Genomic DNA, 21020 nt, shown 5'->3' with positions numbered 1-21020 from the left:
CTGGGACTCCATCTGGCTGAAGCCTGTGCAGGTCTTGTGTGTGCCTCCACTGTTCCCTCTGATGACTATTTTATTTCCCCTGTAAGTGAGATTCAAGCATTTTTCTCTTGGACCCTCCTTATTACTTCACTTCTTTTGTCTATGCATTGTACCAGAGTAATCCTGTCCTTTATGGTTAACATCCACTTGTAAGTGAGAACATACCATGGGTCTCGGTCTGGGCTACCTCACTTGTTATGCCCAAGGAGATCCTGAGGAGTCAGTCTACCAGGGACCATGATGCTGATACAAGCAGACAAGAATATTTTTATTGGAGTTTGAATGTGGGATGCAACTCCCACTGCTCAACAGGTTAAGAATGTGACACCTGGGTCTAGGGGACCAGGGTTTATATATGGCACATGCACAAGCTGTGGTTTCTGACCCTTGGCATTATTAGATGATTGGGTAAGGGGTAAAGGAATGGTATCATTGATAACCATTGTTCAGACAGCAAGGAGGGCTCATATCTCTGGAAAGGGACCTTTTTGACCTGGGAAGGAATAACTCATTCTTTTATCAGTGACTAGTGCATTTTATGAGTGGGCCATAGCTGTATGGGAACACTTTGTTGTCTCTTTCCCATAACTTAAGAGTGGGAGCCTTTATTTAATCTCAAGTTGCTTTTAGCACATCATTTCAATTGGTAAATATAAAATTACTATAATCTCAAAAAAGAAAAGCCAGTGTGGGTCTTATCACTTCAAGGACATTGATTTTCTGCCTCCTTCAAAGACAGGAGACAGCTGCACCATGGGGAGTGCTGGCTGGCTAAAGCAGATGCAGACAGCAGCTCTAAACTGGGCACCACAGCTTAGGTGGAGGCAAGTGCTAGCTGCTTTCTGTCTCTTCACACTCAGTGTGATATTTTTATAGTTCCATCAGTTTGACTGCAAAACTCATAATGTCTTTGTTTTTAATAGATGAAAGTATTCCATGTATAAATGCACCAAATTATTGTTATCCCTTCTTCAATTGATCAACATCTAGGTTGTTTCCATTTTCTGGCTATTATGAATTTGTGTTGGGATTGGTGGCTCAAGTCTAGATAGACCACACCAGGCCAAAGCAATTCCAAGTGGTAGAGGTTTTATTAGGGAAGAACTGGGACAAAGAGGAGAGAGAGATAAGACAAGGGGGGGGGGGGAGGTTCTAAGGTGAGGAAAGGATTGCCTTCTATCTAGGTTGTGATTTAGGCAGTTCCCTGGTGAGTGTGAGGAGTGGGCTCCAAGAAGGCATGCAGGGTTGACATGGCTACAGATGTCACCTATGTGTGACATTTCTGAATTTGGAGCCAGTTTGCCAAGCTGGCTCTGGATACCAACAATGAATACAGTTGCTATAAACATAGTTGAGCAGGAGTCTTTGTGGAGGATCTTTCGGGTATGTGCCCAGGAGTCAGATAGCTGGGTCTTGAGGTGGATCTATTAACAATGTTCTGAGAAACTTCCTAATTTGTTTCCAAAGTGGTTGTACAAATTTGCATTCCTACCAGCAACAGAGGACTGTTTCCGTTGCTCCCCACTCTTGCCAGCATGTGCTGTCACTTGAGTTTTTTTTTTTTTTAATCTTAGCCATTCTGATGTGTGTAAGATGGAGTCTCAGAGATGTTTTGATTTGCATTTTCCTGATGACTAAGACTCTTGAACATTTTTTAAAGTGCTTCCTGGCCACTAGAGTGTCCTCCATCAAGAATTCTGTTTATCTCTGTAACCCATTTTTAAAACTTGGCTTATTTTGTGTGTTGATGTATAATTTTTTCAGTTCTTTATATATTTTGGTTATCAGCCCTCTGTCAGATGAAGGATTGGTGAAGATCCTTTCCCATTCTGCAGGCTGCCATTTTTTTCCTATTGATGCCATCCTTTGCCTTATAGAAGCTTTTCAGTTTCATGACATCACATTTATTAATTTTTGATCTTAGTGCCTGTGCTGTTGGTGTTTTGTTCAGAAAGTTTTCTTCTGGGCCAATGCATTTAAGGCTATTCACCACTTTCTCTTCTGTAAGATTTAGTTTATCCAGTTTTGTGTTGAGGTCTTTGATCCACTTAAACTTGAGTTTTGTGCAGAGTAGTAGAAATAGATCTATTTGCATTCTTCTACAGGCAGACATCCAGTTAGACCAACACCCAGTGTTCAAGTTGCCTTTTCTTTCCTATCACATAGTTTTGGCTTTCTTGTTAAAAAACAAACATCCATATGTGTGTGAGTTTACCTCTAGATCTTTGAATCAATTCAATTGATCAATATTTATCTATATTTATGCCAACATCATGTGGATTTTGTTACTATTTCTCTATAGTACAGCTTGAAATCAAAGATGGTGATACCTCCAGAAGGTTTTTTGTTTGTTTGTTTGTTTTTAATTGTGAGGAGTTCATTTTTCTTATTCCATCCAGAACCTAAGTTGTAGACCTTTTGCTATCGATGCTTCCGCAGTCCTGCAGTGATGTGGCTGATGGGAATGCTCCCAGGCTGGCTTGTCTCTGCCTCCAGTTAGTACCTCAAAGTAACACAGAGGAAGGCTAAGTAAGACCTCTGCAGGGAACTGCACCTCTCTGGGGAAAAAAGGGGAGTGGGACTTATCTCTATCATTTGTTCCCAGTATTTGTTCCCAGTATGACTTTCAGAGCATGTGTTCACATGGTAAAAGCTCTTCAGATCATAAATTAGAGGCTTAAGCAGAGAATGCCTGTGTGCATACACACCAGGAGCAATTATCTCACTTAATTTCACCATTTGTCACACTGTCTTGGAGGATCATGGGAAGTCTAAAACTGTAGTTACTATGTCATTCTTGAAGTCATGTTTAGACAAACTTAGTCAATATCTTATCTCCTGTTTTTGCACCTGGGATCCTGTAGTATATATTTTCTTTAAGACCTCCAGTTAGTGGTATCTGTAACCCCTTGGAATGTGCCCTAAGTTTTAGAAGTCTGCTGTTATGTCAGAAACAATTAAACAGTCCTGTTATAAAATGAACTTCTCTGGATGTTGTCACTTGGAAACAATGGTAACCCTGGCATACTAGCTATTTCTGTAGAATAATTGGTCTTTGTTTTTGCATATTGTCTGAGTCTGGGGTCTTCCCTCAGGCATTTTCAGGCCTTACAAATGTATAGGATTATTTCAGGTATCCCAGACTTTTTGTTTTTCCATAAGAAGTCAAGTATTGTTTCTTCAAGGTTGTAAAGAACTGTGTTAGAATTTTGATGGAAACTGTGTTGAATCTGTAGTTTGCTTTTGGTAAAGTGGTCACTTTTACTTTGTTAATTCTATCTATCCACCAGCATGGGAGAGCTTTCCATCTTCTGATAGCTTCTTCAATTTCTTTCTTCAAAACTTCATTTGATGTTTTTGTCATAGGTGATTTTCACTTGCTTGTTTAGATTTACACCAAGATATTTTACATTATTTGTGGCTATTGTGAAGGATTTTGTCTCTCTAGTGTCTTTCTCAGCCCATTTGCTATTAATAAAGGCGGGCTACTTTTTTTTGTTTGTGCTAATTTTGTGTGCAGCCATTTGGCTGAAGGTGTTTATTAGCTGCAGGAGTTCTCTGATAGAATTTTTGGGGTAACTTATGAACACTATCATATCATCTGTAAATATTGATACTTTGTCTTCTTTCTAATTTTATCCCTTTGATCTTCTTTTGATGTGTTTATAAAAAGATAAAGAGCAAAAGAATATGCTCTACTGAGGTGTAGTCAGGTATGGGGTAAAGGGGGTGTCTCAGAGGGACCATCTTTTCTCTCTAAGGAACCAGCCACATGATGGTATAGTATAAAATACAGTTTATACAGGGCATAGGGAGGGGAGTTAAGAGGGTAGTAAAGGCAGAGAAAGGCAGAGAGAGAGAGAGAGAGAGAGAGAGAGAGAGAGAGAGAGAGAGAGAGAGAGAGAGAGAAAGAGAGAGAGAGAAAGTAGAAGAGTAGAGGCCAACTGTGAGCACATGAAGAGTGAGTGGGGAAGGGAACAGGGAGAGAGGAGTGAAGGGAAGAACAAGGGAGCAAAAGCCCAAGAGAGCAAGAAAGGAATAAGAGAAGGAGGTGGGGGCAAGCAGCCCCTTTTATAGTACATTAGGTCTACCTGGCTGTTGCCAGGTGACTGTGGGTTTGGGGCATATCTGGCTGCTGCCAGATAACTGTGGAGGTGAAGTCTAGACAGAATGCTAACATTCCCTCATTTTGGTTTAATTAAAAAAGAAAAAAAAATTATAGAGAGGTGATGGTGAAGCAGGAATAGGATCATCGTGATATGTGACTACTTCTGGCTGGCTTTGGAGGCAACGTGTCTCTAGGGAACCTAGAGGAATGGGTATGTGAGTATTGTGAGGTCTGGGCACTTTCTGGATCCTCCAGATTCTTCCAAACCTGAGGCTGTGGAGTTATCAAGGCCTCCAGTGTCCTGCTGCTTGCCCAGGCTGTGCCAGCTAGGGTCCACTCAGTGATTCCCTTAGCACTGCAGTCCCCTTGTCTGCATCTTAACAGACTACACCAGGGCAGCATCAGGGATGATACAATCTGAGATTCCAGGGAGGAGAGGAACAGAGATCTCAAGAACACTGGGATGTACTTTATAGGTCATGGCTGAAAGAGAGATGGAAGCTCCAGCATAAACAGTTTGTCAGGGAGGTATTTACTCATCCATGTGCCAGTGAGGCTTTGTCTCCAGACATCTGATGGCATCATTCGAGAGAGCTCACTTGCCAGAGATTCTTTTGGTGCTACTTTAGGTCTAAGTGTGTTATAATTTCCCCACAGCATCCACACCAGTTTTCTTTGATTTTGAAACTTAGCAACATCTAACAATTGTTGATTATATTTGCTTGATTAAATTTGTGTTGATTTGGTTAGTCTCACTGTTGTCTTCACTCTGCCCTGCAAGCTCACCTCAGATAAGGGTCATCTTCCCACCTCTACCTACCCTATCTTGCTTTCCTACTCTGGCTCTGGGGAACAATGAAATACTGAATTTGGTTAGAAGCCTTACCTCCAGTATTTTTCCCAGTTCTAACCAGAAACGTAACGTCACATGTCAGGGATCTTGGAATGGGAAAGTAGTAATAATCCACTTTCTACCTGCCTAGAAACCTTAAACAGATCTTAAGATTGCATAGTACCAGACTTCTTAAGAAAAGGAAATCTATTTTTATACAATTTAATTCAATGTTGAGATACATTACAATACCAAGGCAAATGGTAAGTTTGTGGTGAATGCCTGTCGTTTCAGAATTTGTGATGTGAAAGCAGCTCAAGACCAGCTTGTGCTACATACAGATTTCCAGGTCAGTCTGTGCTACAAAGCAAACATTATGTCCCCTACCTCTAATATTCATCATGTAAAAATGTTTACAATATACATACCTTTAGTTCATAGAGAATAGCTATAGAATGTAACTTCTACACTTCTCTGTGAGCATGCAACACATTAGGAACATGGACATTTCTGCTGATCAGAACGTAAGGGCTGAGACTGCTGTCCCTATATCCACAGCTGAATCCCATGAGCCAGAGAAGCTCTCAGGAGGCTGAACACCTAAATTCTGAGTGTGGGGCTGGCATGCAGGGGCAAGGTGAGCTAGAAAATGCCCCATTGTCTGTGTAATCCCTAATGATTGAGAGCCAGTAGCTGGGGCACAATGTTCCTGAGGTGGTTTTACACAGCATTGTGTTCTGGAGTGAGGTTTTCAATAGAGCTTGTATTCCAAACTGTGATGGAATTCTCTAAACGGTGATGTTTCTCCTTGTTTTCCTATATATTTCATGACCGCATATCAATGTTGTGAATGTGTTTGGAATTGTCTTACAATGTTTGTTCTCACCAGTTCTTTAGTGCTTGGTACTCAGCAATGCCAAGCACTTACTAGCTACAATCAAGTAGCTTCTCTACCTGGTCATCTCCACTTTATAAGATCCCTTCAGATAAAGGATGCTTCCTGATATCACTCTTCTTCACTTGATCTCTTGCTTCTTGGTTTAGAGCAGCTTCTGCCACATAGCAACAGGTTTGTAAATAAATATAGGGGTTTGTGATCTTGGAAGTATATTAAGTGGAATAAGAAGATGTAAGAAATTTTGTGTCTTTATAAGCGTAAAATATTGCATGCGGAAAAATAAAATTCTAATGTCAGGTGACTGCATCCCTTCCTGCTTTATCTGACGAAGGATGCAGCAAGCTAAACTGCATGGTAGGAATGGTGGGATGGTGGGAGTGTGAGCATCTTTGTCTGTTTCCTAGAGCCTGAACCAGTTTTCAGTTTCCTAAGACAAAGCTATCTGTAAAATATTATTTTATACAATCTTATTCAATTTATTGCTGTGATACATTAGAATGAAAAAGCTATGCCATCCAAGTGTATATAGCTTAATTTATAAATACCTGGGCATAAAAGAAATTTCTTATTTCTTAGAGAACACAACAAGGCTTAGGAACACAGACATCTTTGATGATCAGGACAAAGGGGCTGAGGCCAGCATAACTAAGTACTAAAAATGCTTTAATAGTTAGTATTGTGGAGTCATGTGTCACTGTGGAACCTGTGTAGAAAGAGAAAATAAAATCTGCCCAATAAAAGAAAAGGAAACAGGTCATGAGAGCGAGAACTCTCTTGGTAGCTCTGATTTCTGGCCTAGAATTTTTTGCAGACCTGAAGCTGTAAAGGTAGAGGACACGCTTGTGGTGCTTATACAGATGGAGAGCCATGGACCCACTGCTACAGCCCATGAGACCTTGGAAAATGATATCACGAAGAGCCATGAGAGAGAGGAACAGCCACTTAACTGTGTGCCTGGATGGCAGCATATAGCAATACCCAGTAAACATCCCAACTTCAGACCTGTTCATGCTGCTGCCTGCTGTGATATAGTGCAGCAAGTTGGAGCTTATCAGGGAATTAAGGATCCAAAAGAGGAGGAGAAAGGCAAGAACATGCCAAGAAATATGTGGCTTGAGCTTTCTCCAAAGTGTGGTCTTGGGACTGATGGTGACAACTTGGAGCACACTGAGGAGACAGGTGGTGCAGATGGAGAGGCCTCGGGCAACCCTTTCTAGATAAATTATAGTTTTACAACCAATATCACCAAAGAAGTTTCTGATATAAAAAATTGTGGCTATGTCTCTGACTCCTATGCAGTAAATAATGATTGTGTTTACAAAAGCCAAGTGGATGAGAATAGCATCTATATTTTTGTTCTCAAGGCCCATGATGAAAGTATACATATGTCTCACAAATAAGATGATATTTCCTAAAACTCCAAGTCCAGTAAGTGAAATGAAAATTACTCTCTGGATGAGGTTACTCCAAATCATCTTCATGGCTAAAACTAGGAAAACCCAAGAAGCACTAGGAAGTAAACATGACATAGTTCATGCCTGTGGGTTTCCTGTTTTCTTTAGTGAAATGAACAGTGCATTATGTAAATGCACAGAGTTCTTTGCTTTCAGATGTCTGATTTTGTTCTTGGACTTTCTGTTCTTGTTTCCACTGATATGGAGTTGATGATGATGACAATTGGACATGAGCACCGTGTTGATGCCTTCTCAGTTTTCTCAGAAGCCAGTTCTTTATCTCTTCCATCTCTCAATCTTTCCCATGAGAACATCCAGACAAAGGACAGGCTCACCAAACTTCTACGTCATGATATTGAGCATCAACTTAGATTCTTCCCTCTCAGATCTTTTTTTCCATACAATACACACTCATCCTTCAAGAAAATATTAAGCTAATAACAAATTGTAGCTCTTCTAAAAGTATAATACTTGCCCCAATGGGGTTGCTTCCCAGGGAAATTCATGTTGCTTTTCTTTGTCTCCAACTCAGAATTGACCTTGGCTATAAATAACACATAGATTAATTAGATATGGTAGTAGTTAGTCCAAAGCTTTTTCTTGAGTGAGATGGTTTAATTAATTTTATTTCTTATCATCTTATGTATGGGATCATATTTAATGTACCGCTCTCCCGCTATTCATGGGCTTTTCCTGACTATTCTTTAAGAACCTTGTTTTAAGAAATTATCAAATGTCAGCTTTCAGCTTAGGCAGTACTCTTCTGAACTTTAAACAGGCACTTTCTATTACTTTGATTTTTTTGTTTCATGAAATCGGTGACTTAATCAGTCAATAATACTATTTCTTATACACACAAAAAATTTATAACTTCATACTGATATGGGTAATTTTAACTTTAAATTCTTTTTCTGTTTTCTTGGTCTGTTTAAAGTTAAAATAAGGATTAATGCATAAATGTATTCATTTTGACTCAATTTTCATCATTCATGAATAGTTTTATTTGGGGACCTTAATTCTACTTGTCTGCTACATTTTAGCATTCCACGCTGCTTGCCAAATTTATCTGTGAATCACTTTCAGCTTCTCTTGAGCAGTGTAACACTGGCACTCACCGTGTGACAAGGGTACATTTGATGTTCTCTTTCTGATCTGAGTCCAGCCATGAACTTTCATAGCTCAGTACTACCCAGAGCTCACACATGTGTCTCTTACAATTTCCCTGAACCCTCAGGACTATGTAGTCTGTTAGTCTACTCATATCAGCCCCTTTGTCCTAAGGAGAGCTGAGAGATGCTTTAGTGTGTTAGTTACTTTGAATATATCCTGTTATGAGATGCTTTAAGATAGGTTATGCATAACTAACTGAGTTTTATGGTTGTACTATCCTATGGAAATCACAGAGATGAACTGTAAGGTTGTTCAGGGAAGATGTCCTGGTTGTTCTCTTTCCCTTAACGTTCTGGAAGGTCTATTCAATTTGGAATACTCATTCAGTTATGTCTTCTGTGTTTCCTTGCATAAGTAGGGGAGGTACGTTTGAAAGCCCCCAGATATCCAGGGATTATTATGGACTATCTTTAAAAACACTTATCATTGTGGTTACTTTTCAGTTGGCTTATTTCTGTTATGATCTTTTATGATAGTGTATATTGAAAGATGTTCCTCTTGGTTCCGTGAGATACCAGTAATATGTATTGAAATAAGGAAGGTGTCTTTGTTTCCTGAATAGTGCCATTTCTGGAATGGCCAAATTATTCATTTACTTCAATTTCAGAAAATGTCACAGAAACATTTTTATTATATTTTATTAATGTTAATTTTAGTCATTGCTGTGTGTATGGGTATTTTTTGTACATGTATTTCTAGGTACCACTGTGTAATTGGTGCTTGCAGAGGCCAGAATACAGCCTTGGATCCCTAAAACAGGAGTTGCATGTGGTTGTTAGCTGTGGTGAGAGCTGATAATTTAATTATGGAACTCTGCAAGAGCAGTGAATACTCACACAGCCAGCTCTTGATTTCATATATATACATTTTAATTAGCTTCCCAACCTTCTTACTTCAACCATGTTGGAATCAATCCATTTATTCTGTGTTGAACCAGTTCAATGAGGGATTTTGCAGCCAAGGATGTGGTAGAGTTTTGTACATATTCCAGAATGTTGACTGATACTCAAGGTTTAGAAATAGAAAGTTCAGGAGTCACAAGAACAGCTTTTGTGACCACCCAATATAAACTAAAATTCTGGGTTTCCAATTCATATATTCATCACTTTGAGTATATTTATGTGGCTTCTTTAAAAAGTACTTTTCATATGTAAAGTATGTTTTTATGTAATACAGTTATAATTTAGAGAGTCAATGAACTGACATGAATAGTACCTACTGAAGTTCCCACTATGCACTAAACATCCATTTTCTAAAATCAGTAGTTACTATCAGAATTTAGCCTCATGTCTGTTTTATCCACAATTCTCATATTTGATGGTTTACATTTGATCTAGAAAATGAGAAATTACTATAAATAAAATCACCATAGTGAAAGATAGAGCACTCCATGAACAAACGACTGAAGTCAGAAGAAGTTAAGTAGCCAAGAGAAGCTGTGGGAGCAAGACCTTCCTACTCGTGGCTGCACTGCAGGTGCCCTGTGTCCTACCCTTGCCTGTCCTGTGTAAGGAGCAGATCACCCCCAGTGATCACACACACTGTCCTTGTGGATACTGAGACAATTCTAGATTGCATTTAAAAAATGATAGATCATCTTCTCCCTGAATCCTGCCACTATCCCTTCTCAGAGTGACAGGGAAGCTACATCCTTCTCTCCCACACATCAGCTCTCCCTCAATGTCTTTCATTGTCAAAGGCAGCTTCATACCCCATGACATGGCAGAACTCACCTGTGCAGTCTGTGCAGGGCTCAGAGTGGGTGTCCTCACAGCACAGCCAGGCCCTATTTATCAACCCCAAGTCCTTGTGCTCAAGCAAGGTGTCAGGATGTTCCTACCAGGAGTTTGGCCTTGTCAGGGGAAAAGGCTCTTCTGTTCTATCCCTGAGGGCAGCTCTGCCTTCTCCCTGGTGCTCTTTCATTTGCTGAACTCAGAAACTTTATGATTCTAATTGCAGAGTCTGTGAGTAAGGAGAAAGGTGATGAACAGTGCCTTAGGGGAGCTGGCCCTTTGGACTTAACTTCAGTCTGGCCTCTCTTTTTCTGTGTACTCATTAAGCCAAGAATTGCTTTGAAAGAAATTTCTGATAATTCAAAGTGATCACTTTCTGAGTAACTTTTAAGGATATTATTTAGTAATAATAATAACAATAATAATCATTGAATAATACAACTGAGGGCTGTCTAAAGTGTCATGTTTAGGAGAAAGAGGTGAGGAGACTCTGGTAGCTTCTGTGCTCTTAACACTACTTAGAGTGCCTGCTTTTGCTTTGCTGAGTGCTTTACCTAAGTGCTTTATATTTGTTTGATTTTTTTTATTTCCTTACTTCATTTTTTTCCATCCAATAGATGTTGATAATGTCACTTCCTTCCCCCAACACTTCCCACATTCTGCACATCCCACTTTATGTTTGCTCTCTTATGCTCTTCTTCCCACAAAACAAAACAAAATAAAACAAAAGGTATGAATAAAAGAATGTCTAAACAACAATAATAACAACAATAACAGAAAGAAAAAATGTGGGGTTGTTCTGGAGCACAGCTGAGGTCACACAATGACATTTACTGTAGAAAATTGTTTTCCCCACTGACAGCAGCTATTAGATGAAAACCTTTTCTTGGTTACTGTTACAGCCTTCTCTTCCCTCTCTCAATACTGAGACTTCATCTGGCTGAATCCTGTGCAGGTGTTGTGTGTGCCTCCACTGTTCCCTGTGATGACTATTTTATTTCCCCTCTAAATGAGATTCAAGCATTTTTTCTCTTGGGCCCTCCTTATTACTTCGCTTCTTTTGCCTATGCATTGTACCAGAGTTATCCTGTCCTTTATGGTTAACATCCACTTGTAAGTGAGAACATACCATGGGTCTGGGCTACCTCACTTGTTATACCCATGGAGATCCTGAGGAATCAGTCCACCAGGGACCATGATGCTGTTACAAGCAGATAAGAATATTTTTATTGAATTTCAAATCTGGGATGCAACTCCCCCTGCTGAACAGGTTAAGAATGTGACACCTGCGTTTAGGGGACCAGGGTTTATATATGGCACATGTATAAGCTGTGGTTTCTGACCCTTGGCATTAGATGATTGGGTAAGTGTTGCTTCTCTCCAACCAGCAGACAGGATCGACGCAACTCGGTGTTCTTCTCAACTCAGTTTATTCAGGATCCTTAACCATTATCTCTTTCTCAAAACCCCTCTCTCCTGTCTTACTCTGGAAGCCCTTCTCTCCTCTCTCTCTGGAAGCTCTTCTTTCCTCTCTTTCTAGAAAGTCTTCTGTTCTCTCTTCTCTCTGTATGCCCTTCTGTCCTCTCCTCTCTCTGGATGCCCTTCTGTCTCAGCCCCTTAAGGGCTGTCCTTTTTATACCCCTGCCTGTCTTAATCAGCACCTGCCACTTGGGCATGCCTCATTGGTGCACCTCAAACAGCCCGATCCTGTATGGCAACGAGTCTGTGCAGTAGTTCTGTGGTTGTGGCTTAGTTAGGGAAAAACACGTGCTTGGTGAGCAAACCTGCTCCTCACAATTTTGTGCCAAGAAGCGGTGCTCAAGCGCACCCGCTCCTCACAGGTAAGGGGTAAAGGAATGGTATAATCGATAACCATTGTTCAGACAGCAAGGAGGGCCCATATATCTGGAAAGGGACCCTTTTGACCTGAGAAGGAATAACTCATTCTTTTATCAGTGACTAGTGCATTTTATGAGCTGGCCATAGCTATATGGGAACACTTTGTTGTCTCTTTCCCATAACTTAAGAGTGAGGGCCTTAATTTATTTAATCTCAAGTTGTTCTTAGTAGCATCATTTCAATTGGTAAATATAAAATTACTATAATCTCAAAAAAGAAAAGCCAGTGGGGGTCTTATGACTTCAAGGACATTGATTTTCTGCCTCCTTCAAAGACAGGAGACAGCTGCACCATGGGGAGTGCTGGCTGGCTAAAGCAGATGCAGACAGCAGCGCTAAACTGGGCACCACAGCTTAGGTGGAGGCAAGTGCTAGCTGCTTTCTGTCTCTTCACACTCAGTGTGATATTTTTATAGTTCCATCAGTTTGACTGCAAAATTCATAATGTCTTTGTTTTTAATAGATGAAAGTATTCCATGTATAAATGCACCACATTATTGTTATCCCTTCTTCAATCGATCAACATCTAGGTTGTTTCCATTTTCTGGCTATTATGAATTTGTGTTGGGATTGGTGGCTCAAGTCTAGATAGACCACACCAGGCCAAAGCAATTCCAAGTGGCAGAGGTTTTATTAGGGAAGAACTGGGACAAAGAGGAGAGAAAGAGAAAAGACAAGGGGAAAAAGGTTCTAAGGTGGGGAAAGGATTGCCTTTTATCTAGGCTGTGATTTAGGCAGTTCCCTGGTGAGTGTGAGGAGTGGGCTCCAAGAAGGCATGCAGGGTTGACATGGCAACAGATGTGTGACATTTGTGTGACATTCCTGAGTTTGGAGCCAGTTTGCCAAGCTGGCTCTGGATAGCAACAATGAATACAGTTGCTATAAACATAGTTGAGCAGGAGTCTTTGTGGAGGATCTTTCCGGTATGTGCCCAGGAGTCAGATAGCTGGGTCTTAAAGTGGATCTATTAACAATGTTCTGAGAAACTTCCTAATTTGTTTCCAAAGTGGTTGTACAAATTTGCATTCCTACCAGCAACAGAGGACTGTTTCCCTTGCTCCCCACTCTTGCCAGCATGTGCTGTCAGTTGAGTTTTTTTTTTAATCTTAGCCATTCTGATGTGTGTAAGATGGAGTCTCAGAGATGTTTTGATTTGCATTTTCCTGATGACCAAGACTCCTGAACATTTTTTAAAGTGCTTCCTGGCCATTAGAGTGTCCTCCATCAAGAATTCTGTTTATCTCTGTACCCCATTTTTAAAACTTGGCTTATTTTGTGTGTTGATGTATAATTTTTTCAGTTCTTTATATATTTTGGTTATCAGCCCTCTGTCAGATGAAGGATTGGTGAAGATCCTTTCCCATTCTGCAGGCTGCCATTTTTTTCCTATTGATGCCGTCCTTTGCCTTATAGAAGCTTTTCAGTTTCATGACATCACATTTATTAATTTTTGATCTTAGTGCCTGTGCTGTTGGTGTTTTGTTCAGAAAGTTTTCTTCTGGGCCAATGCATTTAAGGCTATTCACCACTTTCTCTTCTGTAAGATTTAGTTTATCCAGTTTTGTGTTGAGGTCTTTGATCCACTTAAACTTGAGTTTTGTGCAGAGTGGTAGAAATAGATCTATTTGCATTCTTCTACAGGCAGACATCCAGTTAGACCAACACCCAGTGTTCAAGATGCCTTTTCTTTCCTATCACATAGTTTTGGCTTTCTTGTTAAAAAACAAACATCCATATGTGTGTGAGTTTACCTCTAGATCTTTGACTCAATTCAATTGATCAATATTTATCTATATTTATGCCAACATCATGTGGATTTTGTTACTATTTCTCTATAGTACAGCTTGAAATCAAAGATGGTGATACCTCCAGAAGGTTTTTTGTTTGTTTGTTTGTTTTTAATTGTGAGGAGTTCATTTTTCTTATTCCATCCAGAACCTAAGTTGTAGACCTTTTGCTATCTATGCTTCCGCAGTCCTGCAGTGATGTGGCTGATGGGAATGCTCCCAGGCTGGCTTGTCTCTGCCTCCAGTTAGTACCTCAAAGTAACACAGAAGAAGGCTAAGTAAGACCTCTGCAGGGAACTGCACCTCTCTGGGGAAAAAAGGGGAGTGGGACTTATCTCTACCATTTGTTCCCAGTATTTGTTCCCAGTATGACTTTCAGAGCATGTGTTCACATGGTAAAAGCTCTTCAGATCATAAATTAGAGGCTTAAGCAGAGAATGCCTGTGTGCATACACACCAGGAGCAATTATCTCACTTAATTTCACCATTTGTCACACTGTCTTGGAGGACCATGGGAAGTCTAAAACTGTAGTTACTATGTCATTCTTGAAGTCATGTTTAGACAAACTTAGTCAATATCTTATCTCCTGTTTTTGCACCTGGGGTCCTGTAGTATATATTTTCTTTAAGACCTCCAGTTAGTGGTATCTGTAACCCCTTGGAATGTGCCCTAAGTTTTAGAAGTCTGCTGTTATGTCAGAAACAATTAAACAGTCCTGTTATAAAATGAACTTCTCTGGGTGTTGTCACTTGGAAACAATGGTAACCCTGGCATACTAGCTATTTCTGCAGAATAATTGGTCTTTGTTTTTGCATACTGTCTGAGTCTGGGGTCTTCCTTTAGGTATTTCTGGCCTTACAAATGTATAGGATTATTTCAGGTATCCCAGGCTTTTTGTTTTTCCATAAGAAGTCAAGTATTGTTTCTTCAATGTTGTAAAGAATTGTGTTAGAATTTTGATGGAAACTGTGTTGAATCTGTAGTTTGCTTTTGGTAAAGTGGTCACTTTTACTTTGTTAATTCTATCTATCCACCAGCATGGGAGAGCTTTCCATCTTCTGATAGCTTATTCAATTTCTTTCTTCAAAACTTCATTTGAAGTTTTTTTCATAGGTGACTTTCACTTGCTTGGTTAGATTTACACCAAGATATTTTATATTATTTGTGGCTATTGTGAAGGATTTTGTCTCTCTAGTGTCTTTCTCAGCCCATTTGCTATTAATAAAGGCGGGCTACTTTTTTTGTTGTTGTTGCTAATTTTGTGTTCAGCCACTTTGCTGAAGGTGTTTATTAGCTGTTGGAGTTCTCTGATAGAATTTTTGGGGTCAGTTATGTACACTATCATATCATCTATGAATGTTGATACTTTGTCTTCTTTCTAATTTTATCCCTTTGATCTTCTTTTGATGTGTTTATAAAAAGATAAAGAGAGACAGAATATTTTCTACTGAGGTGTAGTCAGGTATGGGGTAAAGGTGGTGTCTCAGAGGGACCATCTTTTCTCTCTGAGGAACCAGCCACATGATGGTATAGTATAAAATACAGTTTATACAGGGCATGGGGAGGGGAGTTAAGAGGGTAGTATAGGCAGAGAAAGGCAGAGAGAGAGAGAGAGAGAGAGAGAGAGAGAGAGAGAGAGAGAGAGAGAGAGAGAAAGAGAGAGAGAAAGAGACAAAGAAAGAGAGAGAAAGAGAGAGAGAAAGTAGAAGAGTAGAGGCCAACTGTGAGCACATGAAGAGTGAGTGGGGAAGGGAACAGGGAGAGAGGAGGGAAGGGAAGAACAAGGGAGCAAAAGCCCAAGAGAGCAAGAAAGGAATAAGAGAAGGAGGTGGGGGCAAGCAGCCCCTTTTATAGTACATTAGGTCTACCTGGCTGTTGCCAGGTGACTGTGGGTTTGGGGCATATCTGGCTGCTGCCAGATAACTGTGGAGGTGAAGTCTAGACAGAATGCTAACATTCCCTCATTTTGGTTTAATTAAAAAAGAAAAAAAATTATAGAGAGGTGATGGTGAAGCAGGAATAGGATCATCGTGATATGTGACTACTTCTGGCTGGCTTTGGAGGCAACGTGTCTCTAGGGAACCTAGAGGAATGGGTATGTGAGTATTGTGAGGTCTGGGCACTTTCTGGATCCTCCAGATTCTTCCAAACCTGAGGCTGTGGAGTTATCAAGGCCTCCAGTGTCCTGCTGCTTACCCAGGCTGTGCCAACTAGGGTCCACCTAGTGATCCCCTCAGCATTGCAGTCCTTTTGTCTGCAGCTCAACAGGCTACACCAGGGCAGCATCAGGGATGATACAATCTGAGATTCCAGGGACGAAAGGAATGGAGAACTCAAGAACACTGGGGTATACTTTATAGGTCATGGTGAGTGGCTGGAAGAAACATGGAAGCTCCAGTGTAAACAGTCTGTCGGGGAGGTATTTACTCATCCATGTGCTAGTGAGGCTTTGTCTCCAGACATCTGATGGCATCATTCGAGAGAGCTCACTTGCCAGAGATTCTTATGGTGCTACTTTAGGTCTAAGTGTGTTATAATTTCCCCACAGCATCCATACCAGTTTTCTTTGATTTTGAAACTTAGCAACATCTAACAATTGTTGATTAAATTTGCTTGGTTGTGTTGATTTGGTTAGTCTCACTGTTGTCTTCACTCTGCCCTGCAAGCTCACCTCAGATAAGGGTCATCTTCCCACCTCTACCTACCCTATCTTGCTTTCCTACTCTGGCTCTGGGGAACAATGAAATACTGAATTTGGTTAGAAGCCTTACCTCCAGTATTTTTCCCAGTTCTAACCAGAAACGTAACGTCACATGTCAGGGATCTTGGAATGGGAAAGTAGTAATAATCCACTTTCTACCTGCCTAGAAACCTTAAACAGATCTTAAGATTGCATAGTACCAGACTTCTTAAGAAAAGGAAATCTATTTTTATACAATTTAATTCAATGTTGAGATACATTACAATACCAAGGCAAATGGTAAGTTTGTGGTGAATGCCTGTAGTTTCAGAATTTGTGATGTGGAAGTAGCTCAAGACCAGCTTGTGCTACATACAGATTTCCAGGTCAGTCTGTGCTACAAAGCAAACATTATGTCCCCTACCTCTAATATTCATCATGTAAAAATGTTTACAATATACATACCTTTAGCTCATAGAGAATAGCTATAGAATGTAATTTCTACACATCTCTGTGAGCATGCAACACATTAGGAACATGGACATTTCTGCTGATCAGAACGTAAGGGCTGAGACTGCTGTCCCTATATCCACAGCTGAATCCCATGAGCCAGAGAAGCTCTCAGGAGGCTGAACACCTAAATTCTGAGTGTGGGGCTGTCATGCAGGGGCAAGGTGAGCTAGAAAATGCCCCATTGTCTGTGTAAACCCTAATGATTGAAAGCCAGTAGCTGGGCTACAGTGTTCCTGAGGTGGTTTTACACAGCATTGTGTTCTGGAGTGAGGTTTTCAATAGAGCTTGGATTCCAAACTATGATGGCATTCTCTTAACGGTGATGTTTCTCCTTGTTTTTCTATATATTTCATGACCACATATCAATGTTGTGAATGTGTTTGGAATTGTCTTACAATGTTTGTTCAAACCAGTTCTTTAGTGCTTGGTACTCCGCAATGCCAAGCACTTACTAGCTACAATCAAGTAGCTTCTCTACCTGGTCATCTCCACTTTATAAGATCCCTTCAGATAAAGGATGCTTCCTGACATCACTCTTCATTACTTGCTCTCCTGCTCATTGGTTTAGAGCAGCTTCTGCCACATAGCAAATGGTTTGTAAATAAATATAGGAGTTTGTGATCATGGAAGTACATTAAGTGGAACAAGAAGATATAAGAAACTTTTGTGTCTTTATAAGCGTAAAATCTAGCATGCAGTACAATAAAATTCTAATGTCAGGTGACTGCATCCCTTCCTGCTTTATCTGGTGAAGGATGCAGCAAGCTAAACTGCATTGTAGGAATGGTGGCATGTTGGGACTGTGAGCATCTTTGTCTATTTTCTAGAGCCTGAACCAGTTTTCAGTTTCCTAAGACAAAGCTGTCTGTAAAAAAAATATTATATACAGTCCTATTCAATTTATTGCTGTGATACATTAGAATGAAAAAGCAATACCATCCAAGTGTATATAGCTTAATTTATAAGGACCTGGGTATAAAAGAAATTTCTTATTTCTTAGAGAACACAATAAGGCTTAGGAACACAGATATCTCTGATGATCAGGACAAAAGGGCTGAGACTAGCATAACTAAGTACTAAAAATGCTCTAATATTTAGTATTGTAGAATCATATGTCACTGTGGAACCTATGTAGAAAGAGAAAATAAAATCTGCCCAATAAAAGAAAAGGAAACAGGTCATGAGAGCGAGAACTCTCTTGGTAGCTCTGATTTCTGGTCTAGAATTGTTTGCAGAACTGAAGCTGTGAAGGTAGAGGACACGCTTGTGATGCTTATACAGATGGAGAGCCATGGACCCACTGCTACAGCCCATGAGACCTTGGAAAATGATATCACGAAGAGCCATGAGAGAGAGGAACAGCCAGTTAACTCTGTGTCCTGATGTCAGTATATAGCAATACCTAGTAAACATCCCAACTTCAGACCTGTTCATGCTGCTGCCTGCTGTGATATAGTGCAGCAAGTTGGAGCTTATCAGGGAATTAAAGATCCAAAAGAGGAGGAGAAAGGCAAGAACATGCCATAAAATGTGTGGCTTGAGCTTTCTCCAAAGTGTGGTCTTGGAACTGATGGTGACAGCCTGTAGCACACTGTGGAGACAGGTGGTGCAGATGGAGAGGCCTCGGGCAACCCTTTCTAGATAAATTATAGTTTTACAACCAACATCACTTAGAAATTTTCTGATAAAAAAAATTGTGGCTATGTCTCTGACTCCTATGCAATAAATAATGATTGTGTTTAAATAATGATTGTGTTTACAAAAGCCAAGTGGATGAGAATAGCATCTATATTTTTGTTCTCAAGACCCATGATGAAAGTATACATATGTCTCACAAATAAGATGATATTTCCTAAAACTCCAAGTCCAATAAGTGAAATGAAAATTATTCTCTGGATGAGGTCACTCCAAATCATCTTCATGGCTAAAACTAGGAAAACCCGAGAAGCACTAGGAAGTAAACATGACATAGTTCATGGCTATTGGTTTCCTGTTTTCTTTAGTGAAATGAACAGTGCATTATGTAAATGCACAGAGTTCTTTGCTTTCAAATGTCTCATTTTGTTCTTGGACCTTCTGTTCTTGTTTCCACTGATATGGAGTTGATGATGATGATAATTGGATATGAGCACCGTGTTGATGCCTTCTCAGTTTTCTCAGAAGCCAGTTCTTTATCTCTTCCATCTCTAAATCTTTCCATGAGAACATCCAGAGAAAGGACAGGCTCACCAAACTTCTATGTCATGATATTGAGCATCAACTTAGATTCTTCCCTCTCAGATCTTTCTTTTCCATATGATACACACTCATCCTTCAAGAAAATATTAAGCTAATAACAAATTATAGCTCTTCTAAAGGTATAATACTTGCCCCAATTGGGTTGCTTCCCAGGGAAAGTCATGTTGCTTTTTTTTTCTCCAACTCAGAAATGACTTTGGCTATAAATAACACATAGATTAATTAGTTATGGTATTAGTTAGTCCAAGGCCTTTTCTTGAGTGGGATGGTACAATTAATTTTTATTTATTATCATCTTATATATGGGATCATATTTAATGTACCACTCTCCTGCTATTCATGGACTTTTCCTGACCATTCTTTAAGAACCTTCTTTTAAGAAATTATCAAATCTCAGCTCTCAGCTTAGGCATTGCTCTTCTGAACTTTAAACAGGCACTTTCTATTACTTTGATTTTTTGGGGTTCATGAAATCGGTGACTTAATCAGTCAGTAATAGTATTCCCTATACACAACAAACAACTTATAACCTCATAGTGATTAGGGTAATTTTACACATTGAATTCTTTTTCTGTTTTCTCGTTCTATTTAAAGTTAAAATAGGGATTAAAACATAAATGTATTCATTTTGACTCAATTTTCATCATTCATAAATAGTTTTCTGTGGGGACATTAATTCTATTCGTCTGCTACATTTTAGCATTCCATGCTGCTTGCCAAATTTATCTGTGAATCACTTTCAGCTTCTCTTGAGCAGTGTAACACTGGCACTCACCGTGTGACAAGGGTACATTTGATATTCTCTTCCTGATATGATTTCAGTCATGAACTTTCGTAGCTCAGTACTGCACACAGGTCACAAATGTGTCTCCTACAATTTCCCTGAACCCTCAGGACTATGTATTTTGTTAGTCTGCTTATATCAGCCCCTTTGTCCTGAGGAGAGTTGAAAGATGCTTTAGTATGTTAGTTAATTTAAATATTTCCTGTTATGGGATGCTTTAAGATAGGTTATGCATAACTAACTAACTGAGTTTTATGGTTGTACTATCCTATGGAAATCACAGAGATGAACTGTAAGGTTGTTCAGGGAAGATGTCCTGGTTGTTCTCTTTCCCTTAATGTTCTGGAAGGTCTATTCAATTTGGAATACTCATTCAGTTATGTCTTCTGTGTTTCCTTGCATAAGTAGGGGAGGGACATTTGCAAGCCTCCAGATATCCAGGGATTATCATGGACTATCTTTAAAAACACTTACCATTGTGGTTATTTTTCAGTTGCCTTATTTCTGTTATGATCTTTTATGATAGTGTATATTGAAAGATGTTCCTCTTGGTTCCGTGAGATACCAGTAATATGTATTGAAATAAGGAAGGTGTCTTTGTTTCCTGAATAGTGCCATTTCTGGAATGGCCAAATTATTCATTTACTTCAATTTCAGAAAATGTCACAGAAACATTTTTATTATATTTTATTAATGTTAATTTTAGTCATTGCTGTGTGTATGGGTATTTTTTGTACATGTATTTCTAGGTACCACTGTGTAATTGGTGCTTGCAGAGGCCAGAATACAGCCTTGGATCCCTGAAACAGGAGTTGCATGTGGTTGTTAGCTGTGGTGAGAGCTGATAATTTAATTATGGAACTCTGCAAGAGCAGTGAATACTCA

At 39.7% G+C, this 21020-nt stretch overlaps 1 protein-coding gene and 1 pseudogene across 1 annotated transcript; both read right to left on the bottom strand.

The window, feature by feature from the left end:
• Positions 1-6449: 6449 nt before the first annotated feature.
• On the bottom strand, positions 6450-7382 carry LOC117713384 (putative vomeronasal receptor-like protein 4). Its single transcript, XM_034509598.2, has one exon. It carries the CDS (start codon positions 7356-7358, stop codon positions 6450-6452), a length of 909 nt encoding a protein of 302 aa, XP_034365489.2. The 5' UTR covers positions 7359-7382.
• A 10727-nt stretch (positions 7383-18109) lies between these two features.
• On the bottom strand, positions 18110-19064 carry LOC117713383 (putative vomeronasal receptor-like protein 4; annotated as a pseudogene).
• Positions 19065-21020: the final 1956 nt, after the last annotated feature.

Source organism: Arvicanthis niloticus, chromosome 8 (assembly GCF_011762505.2).
Source record: "Arvicanthis niloticus isolate mArvNil1 chromosome 8, mArvNil1.pat.X, whole genome shotgun sequence".
Taxonomy (NCBI): Eukaryota; Metazoa; Chordata; class Mammalia; order Rodentia; family Muridae; genus Arvicanthis; species Arvicanthis niloticus.
Note: the sequence above shows the minus strand (reverse complement) of the source record. Positions and strands in the feature narration are given on the sequence as shown.